At 45.4% G+C, this 16,171-nt stretch overlaps 1 protein-coding gene across 1 annotated transcript in view; it reads left to right on the top strand.

Moving 5' to 3' along the window:
* LOC308174431 (apoptosis-inducing factor 3-like) overlaps positions 1–4,867 on the top strand; it is a gene marked incomplete at both ends in the record, with an annotated part of 8,907 nt that extends 4,040 nt beyond the window's left edge. Inside the window, 9 exons of the mRNA XM_080549510.1 lie at positions 166–281; positions 676–747; positions 1,567–1,630; positions 1,785–1,861; positions 2,160–2,277; positions 2,752–2,850; positions 3,790–3,865; positions 4,017–4,121; positions 4,828–4,867. Of these exons, the coding sequence (XP_080405636.1) occupies positions 166–281; positions 676–747; positions 1,567–1,630; positions 1,785–1,861; positions 2,160–2,277; positions 2,752–2,850; positions 3,790–3,865; positions 4,017–4,121; positions 4,828–4,867 (767 nt within the window). The remainder of the gene's footprint in view (positions 1–165; positions 282–675; positions 748–1,566; positions 1,631–1,784; positions 1,862–2,159; positions 2,278–2,751; positions 2,851–3,789; positions 3,866–4,016; positions 4,122–4,827) is intronic.
* Positions 4,868–16,171: the final 11,304 nt, after the last annotated feature.

Below are 16,171 nucleotides of genomic sequence, written 5' to 3'. Positions count from 1 at the left end.
TCTATGTGTTTCAACATAATTGGCAATAAATGTTATCTGAATCGGAATCTGAATTTGTGTTTGTTCCAAGTCTCTACTTTCTCTGTGTGTGTGTGTGTGTGTGTGTGTGTGTGTGTGTGTGTGTGTGTGTGTGTGTGTGTGTGTGTGTGTGGGTGGGTCCTGCAGGCATGGAGGTGGCGTCCTACATGACAGACAAGGCCTCCAGCATCACAGTGATTGGCAGCAGTGAGCTTCCCTACCAGAAGACCCTGGGACCAGAGATCGGCAAGGTTACCATGAAGGTGAGATGGGAGAGAGAGAGGGGACGCCACGAACAGGCCTAATGTCCACCTCTGCGGAACAATAAATGAAATGAAATTGCTACTCAATTAAATGAAGTGTTGTGAGCTATGATAATATTTCAGTCAGTAATTGACTGTTGCAAGCCAGTACTTGTCTGGGCTCCTGCGTGTTTCACTACATTGTTGACTTGCCAAACAAGACTTTTGGCAGAAGGTGTTGGCAGCAGCTACACAGTGGATGAAGCTTTCACTTGATAGGAGACCCAAGAGAGACACGCGGATTCCTGGAAACTGCACATAGGCTGTAGTTCTATGTCTCTGTCTGTCTGTCTGTCTGTCTGTCTGTCTGTCTCAGGGTCTGTCTTCTCACCCCATGTTGTCCCTGTGTTGACAGATTCTGGAGGACAAGCATGTGAAGTTCTACATGAATGATAGTGTGTCAGAGATCCGTGGAGAGAATGGCAAGGTAGTGACCTGTAGAGACACCGTTGATACTCTGTTTATTCCTAAACACCACACTCTTACAGTGTGCAACCACAGCTGTTAGCTCATGACGTATTAACTTGCATTGCATTACAGAGGGGTCATGCCCATAGTATGCACGAAGTCATGTGCCAACTCCGATTTTCTTGTTTTTACACATTTTCTGATGTTAAATTGATTACAGAAATTATTTTATTTTATTATTTTATATTTTCTATTTTCTATTTTATCATAATTATTTCTAAAAAAATATCTGCCAGCATTTTTTGGGGTGGAGGGGGCACACTGACTGACTGGACCAGTGAAAGAGTACCTCCCCTATTCTCCCTAGTAAGTGGTTGCTTCCAAGTTGCAGAGCAAAGGGATGCCTAGGCAGGATGCTAGATACTTCAGTGTACACAGTATCATCAGATATGGAGGAGGAGAGAGACTGTAGAGTGACACATACTGCATTTCATTTGATTTGAGCTACCGGTGGGCAAGAAGTATGTTTGCATTTGCTGACTTTGATACAGCTATGTAGCCTATTGATTCCCTCTTGATAATGATTAAATTAGTTTTTTCTCTGTAATACTAGCCACCTAGCCAGTATAGTAATTTTCAACACAGAATTAAGCATGATTATGCCTCTAGATTTCAGGAGTTTTCAGGTTTCAGGTGTTAAAAAAATGTTACTTTTTCCAACGTGCTACCTCCCCCTGTCCTTCCTCCCCTCTTCCCCTCAACAATAGTGGGTGCATGATTGCATATACAGTATATATATAATAATGTCATATATATACGTGTGTTTGTGTGTCTGCAGGTGAAGGAGGTCGTACTGAAGAGTGGGACGGTCGTCCCTGCTGACGTTCTGATAGTTGGAATCGGTGCGTACACCACATGGCTCCACACGCAACCATCATGTCTGTGACCGTACTACACAGCCTCATAGAGACAAGACGTACATGTCAGATAAAGATCCTTTCTATATGCCTTTTCTCTGTGAAGTCTGCTCCTTCTTTTCCTCTTTCCCCCCTCCAGGCGTCATCCCTAACTCTGAGTGCTTGCGGGGCAGCACCGTAGTCATGGACTCTAAGAGCTCAGTCATAGTGGACAAGGTCAGGACCCCCCCTGAATCAATAAGAAGGCTGGGTTTCTCTGTGTTTGCAGCGTGTGTCAACTTTATTTATTGCAGTCACCATGCAGAATACTAGGGTGAAGTAAATACGATCATTTAAAGCACACTTCTGTGCAACTCATGTATACAGAATATCCCATTAGCTAACTAGACTGTTAACATGGCTGTATCTAGGCTGTATCTAGGCCCTGTAATCTAGCTGTATCTAGGCCCTATTAACCAAGCTTCTTTTTTTTTTCTTCTTTTTTTCTTTTTTATGGTTCTTCTCCCTCCTGTAGTACATGCGGACCAACGTCCCCGGGGTGTTCTGTGGGGGAGACTTGGCCTCCTTCCCTCTGGCCATGGCCAAGGACCAGAGAGTCTCCATCGGACACTGGCAGATGGCACAAGCCCACGGTAACTCTAAAGAGAATATGGTTGTACTTTGTGCACGTACCCTCAGAATGCATGCCTAGTAACCATGGTAATCATGCCTAGTAACCATGGTAATCATGCCTAGTAACCATGTAACCATGCCTAGTAACCATGGTAATCATGCCTAGTAACCATGTAATCATGCCTAGTAACCATGGTAATCATGCCTAGTAACCATGTAATCATGCCTAGTAACCATGTAACCATGCCTAGTAACCATGTAATCATGCCTAGTAACCATGTAACCATGCCTAGTAACCATGTAACCATGCCTAGTAACCATGTAACCATGCCTAGTAACCATGTAACCATGCCTAGTAACCATGGTTTTTTGTGTGAATGTTATCCCACGTATGAGGAGGTGAACTAATTGCTCTACATTTGTTGACATGGCATATAATTTGTATTCTATGCTTCTACCCATCTGAAATGTTTTGTGCACTGATGTTGAGGTAGGGAGGGTAGTGGCCCTGAACATGCTTAATAAGTCTACTGAGCTCAACTCTGTCCCCTTCTACTGGACCGTCCTCATGGGGAACACCATCAGATACACAGGTGACTCACACAGCCAAACACCCACCTGAACAAACCAATAAACACACTGAGATACACGCCTGAACACCTGGGGCCTCATTTATAAAAAAGTACTTGAACGTCATCTTTGACTTTCACGTAAGCACATTTTTCTAAACGGACGTAAGCATTATTTATAAATGAGCGCAGGAGGTAGAGCCGGCGTCTAATGATCACAAGGTTGGCAGATCGGCGGTTTGAGCCCTGGCTGGCCACATGTCGAAGTGTCCTTGGGCAAGACACTGAACCCCAAATTGCTCCCAGTGAGCAGGCCAGCGCCTTGCATGGCAGCTTGCCGCCATTGGTGTGTGAATGTGTGTGTGTGAATGGGTGAATGAGAGGCCGTTGTGAAGCGCTTTGGAGCAGCAAAAAAGGCGCTATATAAGTGCAGTCCATTTACCATTTACCATCAGCCGAGAAAATGAGTTTAATTCAAGATTTAAAGGGAACTAATGTTTATGATTGTATTTCAGTCTTCCTTTATATGCCATTAGGCTATTGTATGATGTAATCATTCTAAATTGAGGCGTGATAAAGGCGAGATTCATTGTGATCCCACTATTCATTGTTATTTATAGACGGAAGTACGTACGACAGACGCACGCAATTTTAAACAAGCGCATCCCGTTTTATAAACAATGCTTACGTCCATTTAGAAAATGGTGCTTACGTGCAAGTTAAAGAGGACGTTCAAGTACATTCTTATAAATGAGGCCCCTGTAAAGACATTTAAATACACCACAATACTGTATACAGGCAACATAACACTTAAAACACTGACTATAAAAGAAAGGGACATGTGCAATCACACAGAGCCATCAGATTATGTACAGCTGCCAATGAGATGTGTGTGTGTGTGTGTGTGTGTGTGTGTGTGTGTGTGTGTGTGTGTGTGTGTGTGTGTGTGTCTGTGCTGTGTAGGCTACGGGGAAGGATACACTGAGATGGTGATGAAAGGAAAGCTGGAGGACAAGAAGTTCTTGGCCTTTTATATCAAGTGAGTCAACAAAAAAACTGCATTGATCTAAGGCTCAATCACTGCGGACATACCGTGACTGTGTATTTTAGGTTCTATTGCACCACTTTGTGCAGAATACAAACGCACGCCGTACACACAGTATGTGGATTAAGCCCTTTTCTCTACACAGAGATGATGAGGTAATAGCAGCAGCCAGTCTGAACTATGACCCTGCCGTTTCTGCAGTCGCAGAGAGGTTTGCAGCTGGAAACACCATCACAAAGAAAGAGGCCCAGTACGTGACTCCCCCATCACCTACTCTCTCTCTTTAATATTATATCTATTTCCTTCTGTTTCCGTCCATCTCTGCTCACTGTGTTTCTGTTTCACTCCGCCTCTCTTTCGTTTGCTCTATTGTGAGAGACATGGAGGAAGAGACAGACAGACAGACAGACAGACAGTGACCAGACAGACGGACAGACAGACAGACAGACAGTGACCAGACAGTGACCAGACAGACGGACCGACAGACAGACAGACAGACACAGACAGACAGTGAGTGACCAGACAGACAGACAGACACAGACACAGACACAGACACAGACACAGACACAGACACAGACACAGACAGACAGGCAGACAGGCAGGCAGGCAGACAGACAGACAGACAGACAGGCAGGCAGGCAGGCAGACAGACTGGCAGACAGACAGACAGACAGACAGACAGTGACCAGACAGTGAGCAGACAGTGACCAGACAGGCGGACCGACAGACAGACAGACAGACACAGACACAGACACAGACACAGATACAGACACAGACACAGACACAGACAGACAGACACAGACACAGACAGACAGACAGACAGGCAGGCAGGCAGGCAGGCAGACACGGACAGACAGACAGACAGACAGGCAGTCAGACCGACAGACAGAGAGACAGACAGACAGACGGACAGGCAGAAAGAGACGCTCAGTCATGCTTCCTCTCTCCTCTCACAGGTCAGATGACCTGAGCTGGCTGAAGCTGAAGCTACCCTGATCATTCGTCCGCCACATCATCAGTTCATCTCCTGCACACTCACAGAATGTCCTCCCTCCATCCCACCCTTCCCTCAGACATCCCTCCGCATCCCTCTCTCATTTTCCCCTCTTCGGAGAACAAGGGGTTTTGAAGACATCTGGTGCCTCAATAGAAATATTCCGTTGATCGGAAGAGGACGCCCTCGCCTTATGGCCAACAGCACAATAACACTAGACAGTTTATGTCTACAGTACAGAGTTGTGTAGAGGTCATATGTATTATACCATAATATGATGCCATGAGAGGGGGGTGGGATCAGGGCCGCTAAACCACAGATACCTCAGACACACAGAGCTTTCTTTTTTGGGGGGGGGGGGTGGGGGTCAGATTTTTCGTCTTTTTTTACTTTTCTGAACTGTACACATCATGTCCTCAGGTTGATGTCGAAAATATCTTTACTTTACATTTTGATTACAGGGAAGGAACCATCACAGCTAGATGACTGTATCTGTACACTGATAGGAGAGTGGTGTAGTCTGCCTTTAAGCATAGTTTGGGGGGTCCGTGGAAGGGCTTGCTAGAGAGACCGCGGTGGTCAGGGTGCCGGAGCGCTGAAACAAACACTGGCGACTTTAATGGCAGCTGTGGGGGGGATTAGGAGAACAGAGGGCGAGGGGTCGGGTCATTGAAGCAGGGATGCTGAATTAGGCAACAGTAACAAAACAGAGTTGAGGGAATAATAGGCCCAGACAAAGAGCAAACAAAGAGACAACACTCTTACAAAAGAACTGCTGCGCTACCCTCTCTTTTACCCCTCTCTTTCTCTTACACCTGTCTCTCTTTGCATCTCTCCACCTCTCTTTGCTGTCGGCCTCACTCTGTCCAACAACCTTTCTCTCTCTCACCTTTGTCTTTCTCTGTATCTCGCTCCACCTCTCTACATGGCCTCTCTCACATTGTCTATCACTCTCTTTCAACTGCCTCTCTCTCCCCCGCTTTATCTCTCTTTACGCCTTCTTACACCTCAGTTCCTTTCCTGTACAGTACCTCTTGGTCAACGCTTTGACCCTTTTCTCACCTCATGTTGTGGTAATTAAGAGATCCCTCCTCTCTTGGTTGTTAAATCGTTTTGAGATATTAACTCATATGAAGTAAATTCTTTTTAGAATTATTTTAATAAATTAATTTAGTGGATTATCAGTCCTTGCTTGAGGTAAGGCATATATTAGATTGGTTATACTGTACTTGAGCCACCCTATTTTTTTTTTTTTTTTTTTTGCAGTTGAGCATCTGTGGAAAAAACAATGAACTTCTTGTAAGAACCAACTGTCTTCTTTTAATAATGCAAATTGATCCCAGGTCTCCTAACCAAGAGAGAACAACATGTGTATGTACATGTTCGCAAGTTATTGTCATGTTTTACATTTTTGTACACAGAAAATTCTCAGGCACTACAATATCCTTAACTGTCATTTACTAATGTCTCATCACTCTCTTCCTTCCTTTCATCAGTCGTAGTTATGGTACCAGTTGATTCATTCAGGAAACACGTGTACCTCTCAGTGATGTGCAGAAGTAGTGTTTTTATTTGTGTAGATCTCAACATCATGGTGATTGTGCTATTGGGATCATAGAGTAGAGGATAGAGCCTATCCTTCTCTGATAGATATCCATACATTGATCCAAAAATCAACAAACACTACTTGCTGCTTATCGGTGAGGAAAACTCATCTTGCACTGTGCATAGGCAGGTCTGCCTTAGAAATGTACTGTTACAGTTTTTCTCCTTCTTTTTGCACAGACTTTGGGAATAAAGTACTCATCTTTGACATGGCAGACTGTATGTTTGTTGTTTTTAATCATTTATAAAAACTAGCCTACTGTGTAGCCTTCATATTCTGCCCAATGTGTTTCTAGCTTTGTGTCATCTCATGTGGAACCTAAACTAACGAGGCTTTGTGACGGAATTAGAATCCTCGGATTCCTCTATAATCCTCTATAATGACTGATCAATTCTGAGGATTTCTGGAAATGCTTAATAATTCAGAAGGACAAGCCTAACTTTTCAAATCCTCCCATTAACATTTAAACAGGCCTTCAATGGCCGTCAGGGTAACCATAGTCTCCGTATCCCTGGCCAGTGTTCTGCACAACCTTGAAATCAATTTGCTGAGGATTTAGTAGACGCTTTTGGCTGTGAGATTAGTATTGTGCAGCTGACAGGTCAACCGTTTTCCAACCAGGATGTATTACTCCAGGTTCTCTCAGAGAATTGAACAGGCAGAAAGCCACTGTTGTCATTCAGCACTGCAGCCAGTGGACAATCTTATAGCACCCCCTGAAGGATATTTTCGGTACACACACACACACAGGTTACCACACATTGCACTTCGATATAAAATGTATTGATTTAATTCATGAAACTTGGCTTTAAGATAGTGGTTAAACCCCCTCCCCGTTCTCATACTGAAGACGTCCAGACAGACTCCTCCATGCCATGCAATGATGTCCCAGGCCATCAAAATGTTCAATGGGATCAAAGAAGCCTCATCAATAACACAAACTTAACAGGTGATGCTATTGGTCCTGTCCAGGCAAAGCCACAGCCTCTTTATCCTCTTTAGGTCGCCCCTGCTCCTGCTGTTTTCTCAAGATCAAGTCCCCCTGAGCGCCCACGACCAGCGCTCGTCTCTGGGCAAGGTAGCGCTGGCGTCGGTTAGCTCTGTACACCTCCATCCTCCTCTCCTCCGCCAAGGGGTCCTCCAGCACTCCTTCCCACCTTAGGCTTTCCACAGCCTGGGCACTTAGCTCCACCACCCCCCCCTCCTGAGACGACGGAGCTTCTCCAGGGGTGTTCTTCTGACCTGACCCTGACGATGCCGTCACTGCGTCCCTGAGCTTCCTGCTCCCCCTGCCGCAGCTCTCCCCTCTCGCTTGAACTTTGACCTTGGTCATCTGGGCTCCAGACCCTTGAGGCGCTGGCGTCGAGGGTGACGACTTGTTAGGTAGGGATGTTGTTTGGGGTTTCTTCTCTGTGGGAACATAAGAGCATAATGCAGGGTTTTATAATACCCATAATTCCCCATAGAGTTCTAGAGTTGCTACAGCAGCAGGGGAGGCTGGTGGAGGTAGAAATCGGAGGACAGGCTCATTGTAACTCATGGAATGGAATGAGGAATGGTGTCAAACATGTATGATACCATTCCTCATTCTGTTCTATTCATCACAATGAGCCTGTCCTCCGATTTCTACCTCCACTAGCCTCCACCGTGCTAATGATAGTTTACTCTAATGAGGTCTAATGGGCCAACGAGAGGAGAAATGACACCATCTATTCTCTAGTGACCTTTTCAACCCTACCGGGCGTAACCCTGAGTAACCCTCATCCTGGTTAAAGAAATAGTGTTTACCACAAGTGGTCCACAGTTGAGTTGTCCATATATTAACACCATTCAATTGGGATTAGCCTAAAACCTGTATATGTTGTTATGCAATATCAATGAGACAACAGCCTAATTGTTTATCCAAAGAATGAATATGTGGATATTTCTATACACTGGCACTGAGTGGAAAAAAAGACATAACACGAGATGTAACAACCTGTATCAGCTGAATTCTGAGGAGTGCTGGAGGAATAGCCTCTTTTCTTGGACCCGTTTGTCTGTCTCCTCTTCTCTCTTTCCTTCTTTTTCTTCTCATTCTTCTCTTTGGTCTCTGTGTTCCCGGGCAGCAAAAGCAGTTTACAATCTTTGGAAATGTCCTCTGGCGTGATGCAATGGTTCATTACGTGGTGAAGTCCTTTCCCCATCCCCCGGCGGTGCAGAGTCGAGGTGGTCATTAACTAAAAAGAAAAAATCTAACTGAGATAACTTAGGCTATCTTGTTTGGTTTATAGTTTGTTATATGTGTATTAAAATCATTCAAAGCATTGAAGTCTAAAAAAATCGGAGAGAAAAAGCATACAGTAGCCTAGAAATGTTAACTAACTTACCAGTGTTTGACCAGATTTGTATGGCACCGTTGTTCCTGCAAGGACACGGGAAAAGCGCGCCTCTGTCCAAGACAAAAATATGATATGCGCTTCTGGCAGATATTGTTCGAAACTATTTTCTTTGGCATAACATAAGATGGCAAACGATCTTCTGCGCGCAGAGGAAATGTGCGTGTGCGTGTGTGTGTGTGTGTGTGTGTGTGTGTGTGTGTGTGTGTGTGTGTGTGTGTGTGTGTGTGTGTGTGTGTGTGCGCGCGCCAAGGGACGCGTCTCCGTGGAAACAGGACAACTCCTCCCACACTCAGAACGTTCTGCTTTCAGTAGGGTCAGGGGTCAGGGGTCGAAGAGCATAGCAGTGTCGCTCCTTCGTTTGTATACATACCCACCGGTAGATATTTTATATTTTTTTTATGTAGAGAGTTTAGAGAGTATGCCTTCACATAACACAGACAAATGCAGTTTGTAAGATAGAACATCTATGAAATCTATTTAATCATGTAAAAATAAAAATAAAAAAAAAAGAGTAGATAATTAATTAGGGTGGGTAGGGTGAGTAAAATAGGCTACTTTAGTACATATTAATTAACTTTCTTAATATACATAGCAATGGCATATCCTGGACCAATCACAGTGCAGAATGACCTCCTCTGATATCTAATGCAGACAAGATAATAATAATAATAATAATAATAATAATAATAATAATAATAATAATAATAATAATAATAATAATAACTTTATTTGTATAGCGCTTTTCCTGCAAATGTTGCAGCTCAAAGTGCTTTAATTATTATATAATCGTAATTTAATTATTTTGTAACTTAAATGCAATATTAAAAGGATGGGTTTAGGGGGTCAAGGACAATCCTATGATATATAGCACACTTAAGATATGGCGTGATATTATTAAACATGTTGGCCGGAGATGTTTTTCATCAGCACTACAACCTATATCTCAAAATAAAGCTTTCCCTCCTGGTGTAAGAAAGAGTATATTTGAAGACTGGCACTCAAAGCAACTAAGACTTGTCACTGACTTATTCGAAGGTGATAATTTCATGTCATTCTCACAACTTCAGAGTAAATACGAAATACCTCACAATCACTTTTTAGCATTCCTTCAGGTGATACATTTTGTAAAATCTGATCTATCATTCCCAACAGACCAACCAATGAAAAGCTCAATTGATAACTTCCTTCTCAATTTTAACTCAACTCCCTTTAACAACAAAAAATGCATTTCCTTTTTTAATGAAAAACTTTACTCTACTAACTCTATTAATATCAACAGATCTAGAGAGCTATGGGAAAAGGATTTGGAGGTTGAACTTGATGCCGACATGTGGTCAGATGCTTTTGAATCTGCTAAGAAAATATTCACCTGTAATAGGCTCAGAGAGAGTCAGTAGGCCTACATAATATTACACAGACTACAACGCACTCCCCACTTCGTAAACAAAATGAATCCCCAGATTTCTCCCATCTGTGTGAAATGCAAAAAGGATGTAGGAACTTATTTTCATTGTATCTGGCAATGCCCCTTGATATCCAGATACTGGAAAAACATTGCTATGGAACTTAGTTCGATATTCCACACTTCGGTTGGGGCTGAGCCAGGCTTGTTTATTCTGAATATACCTACAGGGAAACTCCCTCTCTCCACTGGACGGTTGACTTTAATGAGTAAACTTCTACTTCTGGCGAGGCGATGCATCCTATTCCAGTGGATCGAGGAGAAACCCCCCACAGTCACACAGTGGTGTGGTACAGAGAAACTTTTAAGGTCTTTGCTATGGAACGCCTCAGTGCTACATTAAGGGGGAATGACAACTTTTTCTATAATATTTGGCAACCCTTTCTTGATTATCTCCCTGATGATTTAGTTGACCTACTGCAGAAAGATGTGATACTTCAGGTGAAACTCTAGTGCTGTGGGACCTGTCTCTCTAAGCTATTTTAGGAGCTCTCCCCACAGTCGACCTGTGGTCAGTGATGGGTCAACCCGATGTAATTTTCCCCTCTCTCACTTATGACAGACCAGAATATTATATGGGCTCTAAAGAAATAGGTGAAAACCACTGACTAGAAGCACACTGACCAGAATAAACTTGGTGGTGCGTAGATGAAGTCAATAGAAAAAAGAGATTGTCCCCACTCACATGCAATAATACATTTTAAATGTAAAAAAAATAATAATCTTGATGCAAAGAAAGAAATGCGATGGACAGGCCTTGTCACAGTGCTCAAAATCCATTTAATCATTATAAATCAAGTGTAGAGGGGTTTCAAGACAGACTGATTAGTAAAGTGGTTTGAAATTATGATGACAGTCGTTGGTTACAATCGGGACCACTTATTATGTTTACATGTGTTTACACGTGAATCACTGTCTTTGTTTGTGAGCCAAAGGAATTGCCTGAATCAACTGAGACCAATTTACTGAGACACTTCGTGAGCTTAGAATGATAAGGTTCTATCTCCGTTTAGGGTAGTTCAGAGATATTGAGCGTCAACGTTTTTACATTCCATTATGTTTTGTGAGATGGAACCTTTGTATTTTATTAATTTCTAACTAAAACATTTCAACATTTTAAAAATAACACCACACAGGCATTAATAAACACCTAATGGATCAGATTATGTAAAAAACTCAATTTTGACCAAAAATGGAGATAGAACCTTATAATTCTAACGTCACGACTTTGTGTTTGAGACAACAAGTGTTTGGGGTACATTGTGTCACAGATGGACACACTTGGCAGACATCCTGTCTGTGATCAAATCGACACATCCTTTTTTCCTTATCATTACGTTTGGATGTTTCATAGTTGGATGTAGGGTCATATTTGATCTTATTTTACAGTAATGTGTATTTTATGAGTAGAATTTTGATGTAATTTTCACTATTGTGTGATGGTTCTTTCCAGTATTTTTGTGTATTTTTAATAATATTCCACAGAAACTCAGCCAATGGTGAATCAGCTCATTACAGTTGCTATGGGGATACAAATGGTGTCGCATCCCAAGCTCCGGCTGATGTTCTGTGGAAAACACTGTTTACTTTTTTTGTTAGTTGGTGTACCCCGACGCTCTTTCAAGGGAATGTTTGGTCACACTAATGGTTATGCTTATTGTTGTCTCTTCTAGGGTAATTAACTTTTTTTTTTTACAAATGACCTTTTAGCAGATTGGTAAGGAACACCAGGACACCTGTTATGCCCCTTCCCAATTTGCTCACCAATGAGTCGATCAAACTTTAATTATATAGCACAAGTCATGCATTGAATGCAAAGTGCTGAACATAAAAACAATAGTAAATAAACCACAATACAATAAAACAAGAGGTAGGAGATAAGAAAAATAGACATAGTAATTGTTCGGACCCCCTGGAACAACCAAGTACCAGAGGACCTGAGGGATCTAGTGGGTGCGTATTTTAAAACCAGACATGTCAGACATGTATTCGGAAGCTAGACCATGTAGTGCCTTGTAAAGCAATAATAATAATAATAATAATATTAATAACTTAAATGTATATAGCGCCTTTCACAAACCAAAGGTCGTTTTACAAGGGAATGGGACAAACAGAACAGAGCCAGAGAGACAAACACACAAAACAAGAAACAGTAAAACAACTAGAAGGGTAAGACTGGAAGAATGAACTAATAAGCTGTGTTAGTATGTCTCTGCATTCAGTTGAAATCGCCTCTTGTAATTGGACAGGTTGTTGTGGGTGTTAGGGCCCTCATTTATAAAGCTTTTGTTACGGATCAGATAGAAACCCAAGCGCAGACACAGACCAGAGACAGTTTACGAGCAAAAAACCACAATGGGGTGTATTTATTTAAAGAGAGTAGACAGATAGGATGGTCGTTAGGCAAGCGGGTGGGTCAGGCAGGAGAGGTAGTCGGCAGACAGGCAGGGGGAGTAATCGGCAGGTAGCCAGGGGGAGAAGTCGGCAGGTAGCCAGGGGGAGAAGTCGGCAGGTAGCCAGGAGGAGTAGTCGGCAGGTAGCCAGGGGGAGTAGTCGGCAGGTAGCCAGGGGGAGTAGTCGGCAGGTAGCCAGGGGGAGTAGTCGGCAGGTAGCCAGGGGGAGAAGTCGGCAGGTAGCCAGAGGGAGAAGTCGGCAGGTAGCCAGGGGGAGAAGTCGGCAGGTAGCCAGGTGGAGAAGTCGGCAGGTAGCCAGGAGGAGTAGTCGGCAGGTAGCCAGGAGGAGAAGTCGGCAGGTAGCCAGACGGAGAAGTCGGCAGGTAGCCAGGGGGAGAAGTCGGCAGGTAGCCAGGAGGAGTAGTCGGCAGGTAGCCAGGAGGAGTAGTCGGCAGGTAGGCAGGGGGAGAAGTCGGCAGGTAGCCAGGAGGAGAAGTCGGCAGGTAGCCAGGGGGAGAAGTCGGCAGGTAGCCAGGTGGAGAAGTCGGCAGGTAGCCAGGTGGAGAAGTCGGCAGGTAGCCAGGGGGAGAAGTCGGCAGGTAGCCAGGGGGAGAAGTCGGCAGGTAGCCAGGGGGAGAAGTCGGCAGGTAGCCAGGGGGAGAAGTCGGCAGGTAGCCAGGGGGAGAAGTCGGCAGGTAGCCAGGGGGAGAAGTCGGCAGGTAGCCAGGTGGAGAAGTCGGCAGGTAGCCAGGGGGAGAAGTCGGCAGGTAGCCAGGAGGAGAAGTCGGCAGGTAGCCAGGAGGAGTAGTCGGCAGGTAGCCAGGAGGAGAAGTCGGCAGGTAGCCAGAGGGAGAAGTCGGCAGGTAGCCAGACGGAGAAGTCGGCAGGTAGCCAGGAGGAGAAGTCGGCAGGTAGCCAGGGGGAGAAGTCGGCAGGTAGCCAGGAGGAGAAGTCGGCAGGTAGCCAGGGGGAGAAGTCGGCAGGTAGCCAGGGGGAGAAGTCGGCAGGTAGCCAGGAGGAGAAGTCGGCAGGTAGCCAGGGGGAGAAGTCGGCAGGTAGCCAGGGGGAGAAGTCGGCAGGTAGCCAGGGGGAGAAGTCGGCAGGTAGCCAGGGGGAGAAGTCGGCAGGTAGCCAGGGGGAGAAGTCGGCAGGTAGCCAGGGGGAGAAGTCGGCAGGTAGCCAGGGGGAGAAGTCGGCAGGTAGCCAGGGGGAGAAGTCGGCAGGTAGCCAGGGGGAGAAGTCGGCAGGTAGCCAGGAGGAGAAGTCGGCAGGTAGCCAGGGGGAGATGTCGGCATGTAGCCAGGGGGAGAAGTCGGCAGGTAGCCAGGGGGAGAAGTCAGCAGGTAGCCAGAGGGAGAAGTCGGCAGGTAGCCAGGGGGAGAAGTCGGCAGGTAGCCAGGAGGAGAAGTCGGCAGGTAGCCAGGGGGAGAAGTCGGCAGGTAGCCAGGGGGAGAAGTCGGCAGGTAGCCAGGGGGAGAAGTCGGCAGGTAGCCAGGGGGAGAAGTCGGCAGGTAGCCAGGTGGAGAAGTCGGCATGTAGCCAGGGGGAGAAGTCGGCAGGTAGCCAGGGGGAGAAGTCGGCAGTTAGCCAGGGGGAGAAGTCGGCAGGTAGCCAGGGGGAGAAGTCGGCAGGTAGCCAGGTGGAGAAGTCGGCAGGTAGGCAGGGGGAGAAGTCGGCAGGTAACGGGTAACAGGACTGGTAGGGCAGGCAGGGAGGAGGGCAGGCAGGCAGGGGGAGTAGTCGGCAGGTAGGCAGGGGGAGTAGTCGGCAGGCAGGCAGGTAGGGCAGGCAGGCAGGGCAGACAGGCAGGAGGACGGGTAACAGGACTGGTAGGGCAGGCAGGGAGGAGGGCAGGCAGGCAGGAGGGCAGGTAGGACAGGCAGGCAGGCGGATGGGTAACAGGACTGGTAGGGCAGGCAGGCAGGTAGGACAGGCAGGCAGGCGGGCAGGCAGGTAGGTGGGTGGCGAGACTGGTACGGCAGGCAGGCAGGTAGGGCAGGTAGGCAGGAGGGCAGGTAGGTAGCGGGACTGGTAGGGAGGGCAGGCAGGCAGGCAGGGCAGGAGTCAGGTCGGAGTTTGTAAACAGAAGCTAGGATCTGGCAGAGTAGTGAAGGCTGGACCGGGTCTTTATGGAGGACTAATGAGTACAGATGTAGAGCAGCTGAGCCTGACTCCTGCACACCTGACAACGCTCCTGCTGATTAGAGAGAGAGAGGGAGAAGGAGAGAGAGAGAGAGAGAGAGAGAGGCACTGCCCGCTGAGGTAGAGGGCGTGACAGCTTTGCGTAGAACTGGTGTAAAAAGCTTGCGTACGTAGACAAGCAAGAACATTTACGCACACCAACATTCTTTTTTTCGTAGTCCGTATACATGGGGTGTGCTTGGGGATGACAATTATCTACAGTGGGCTTGTTCATGTTCTTCTTCAATGTATGGACATTGCAATCATTGGACTTATTGGGAACGTTACCCTTATGAAGACGTTTATTACTGTGTCAATACTTGTTCATGTCCAGCCTTGTGCTACGTGCAATTAATATGAAGGTAAAAAGTCAATATCTTTGCATGTATGAATATGATACGAACAGTAAACATATATGTAGGCCTACAGTATGATGCTTACAGGACAAGGGCGAATAAGATATGTGCACGTATATTCTTTGTGTGCATTCTTTGTGTGCACTTCATATATAATACGTAGGAGGTAATATTCCGATTTGTATTGGTGCAAATGGTATCCATTTCAAAGCATTTCTCCAGTTTCATCCTTCTGCCAGCGGAGTCACAGTTGCTCATTTTTCCAGTTTCTGTGCGTATGCATGGGTACTGTGCGCACAGTTTCACGCCAAGTTCGTTTTTTATAAAGCCCAAAATTGGGGGGAAATTTGCGTAGCACGTTTTTGGGTGTGTTAGAATAAAACAGATCCGGTTCTTTTGTCGACTGCCCCAAGAAAGAGGAGAGAAGTTCTCTGTTGCACACTTGGTATATTTATTGAAAATCACACGTAGAGTACAGAGATGCATTCAGCTGGACCTAACTCTTGAGGCGGTTCACTTCAGATTTTACATGGTATTATATACGTTTAGGAAGCACAGAGTCCTTCCCCCTTTTGGCCACTATGATGTAATACCTAATGGCCTTGATTATAATGGGCTAAAACTATGAATTGAGTGTTAACGTGCCTATTAAAACAGGAAAACTGATAAGATACCCAACATCATAGCTGAGCAGATGGTGCTACAAAAATGAACAATAAAACCTTATATATATATAAACCTAAAAATATCCTAACAGGTGCCACATGGATATGTTGAAGGGGTATTGCTCCAGAGACATTGCCAGCGTGCAAGATGTTAGAACTAGTGCCGGTGTTATCTAATATCTTGTGTCCCTACTGAGATGAGTGAGGTACCAGAAGAGTTGGAGTCTTGAGTTCCAGACTATAATTCTGAAGTCCTTGCCAA

The sequence above is a fragment of the Nansenia antarctica genome (assembly GCF_963989245.1).
Source record: "Nansenia antarctica genome assembly, chromosome: 20".
NCBI lineage: Eukaryota > Metazoa > Chordata > Actinopteri > Argentiniformes > Microstomatidae > Nansenia > Nansenia antarctica.
This window is presented reverse-complemented; position numbering and strand designations above follow the sequence as displayed.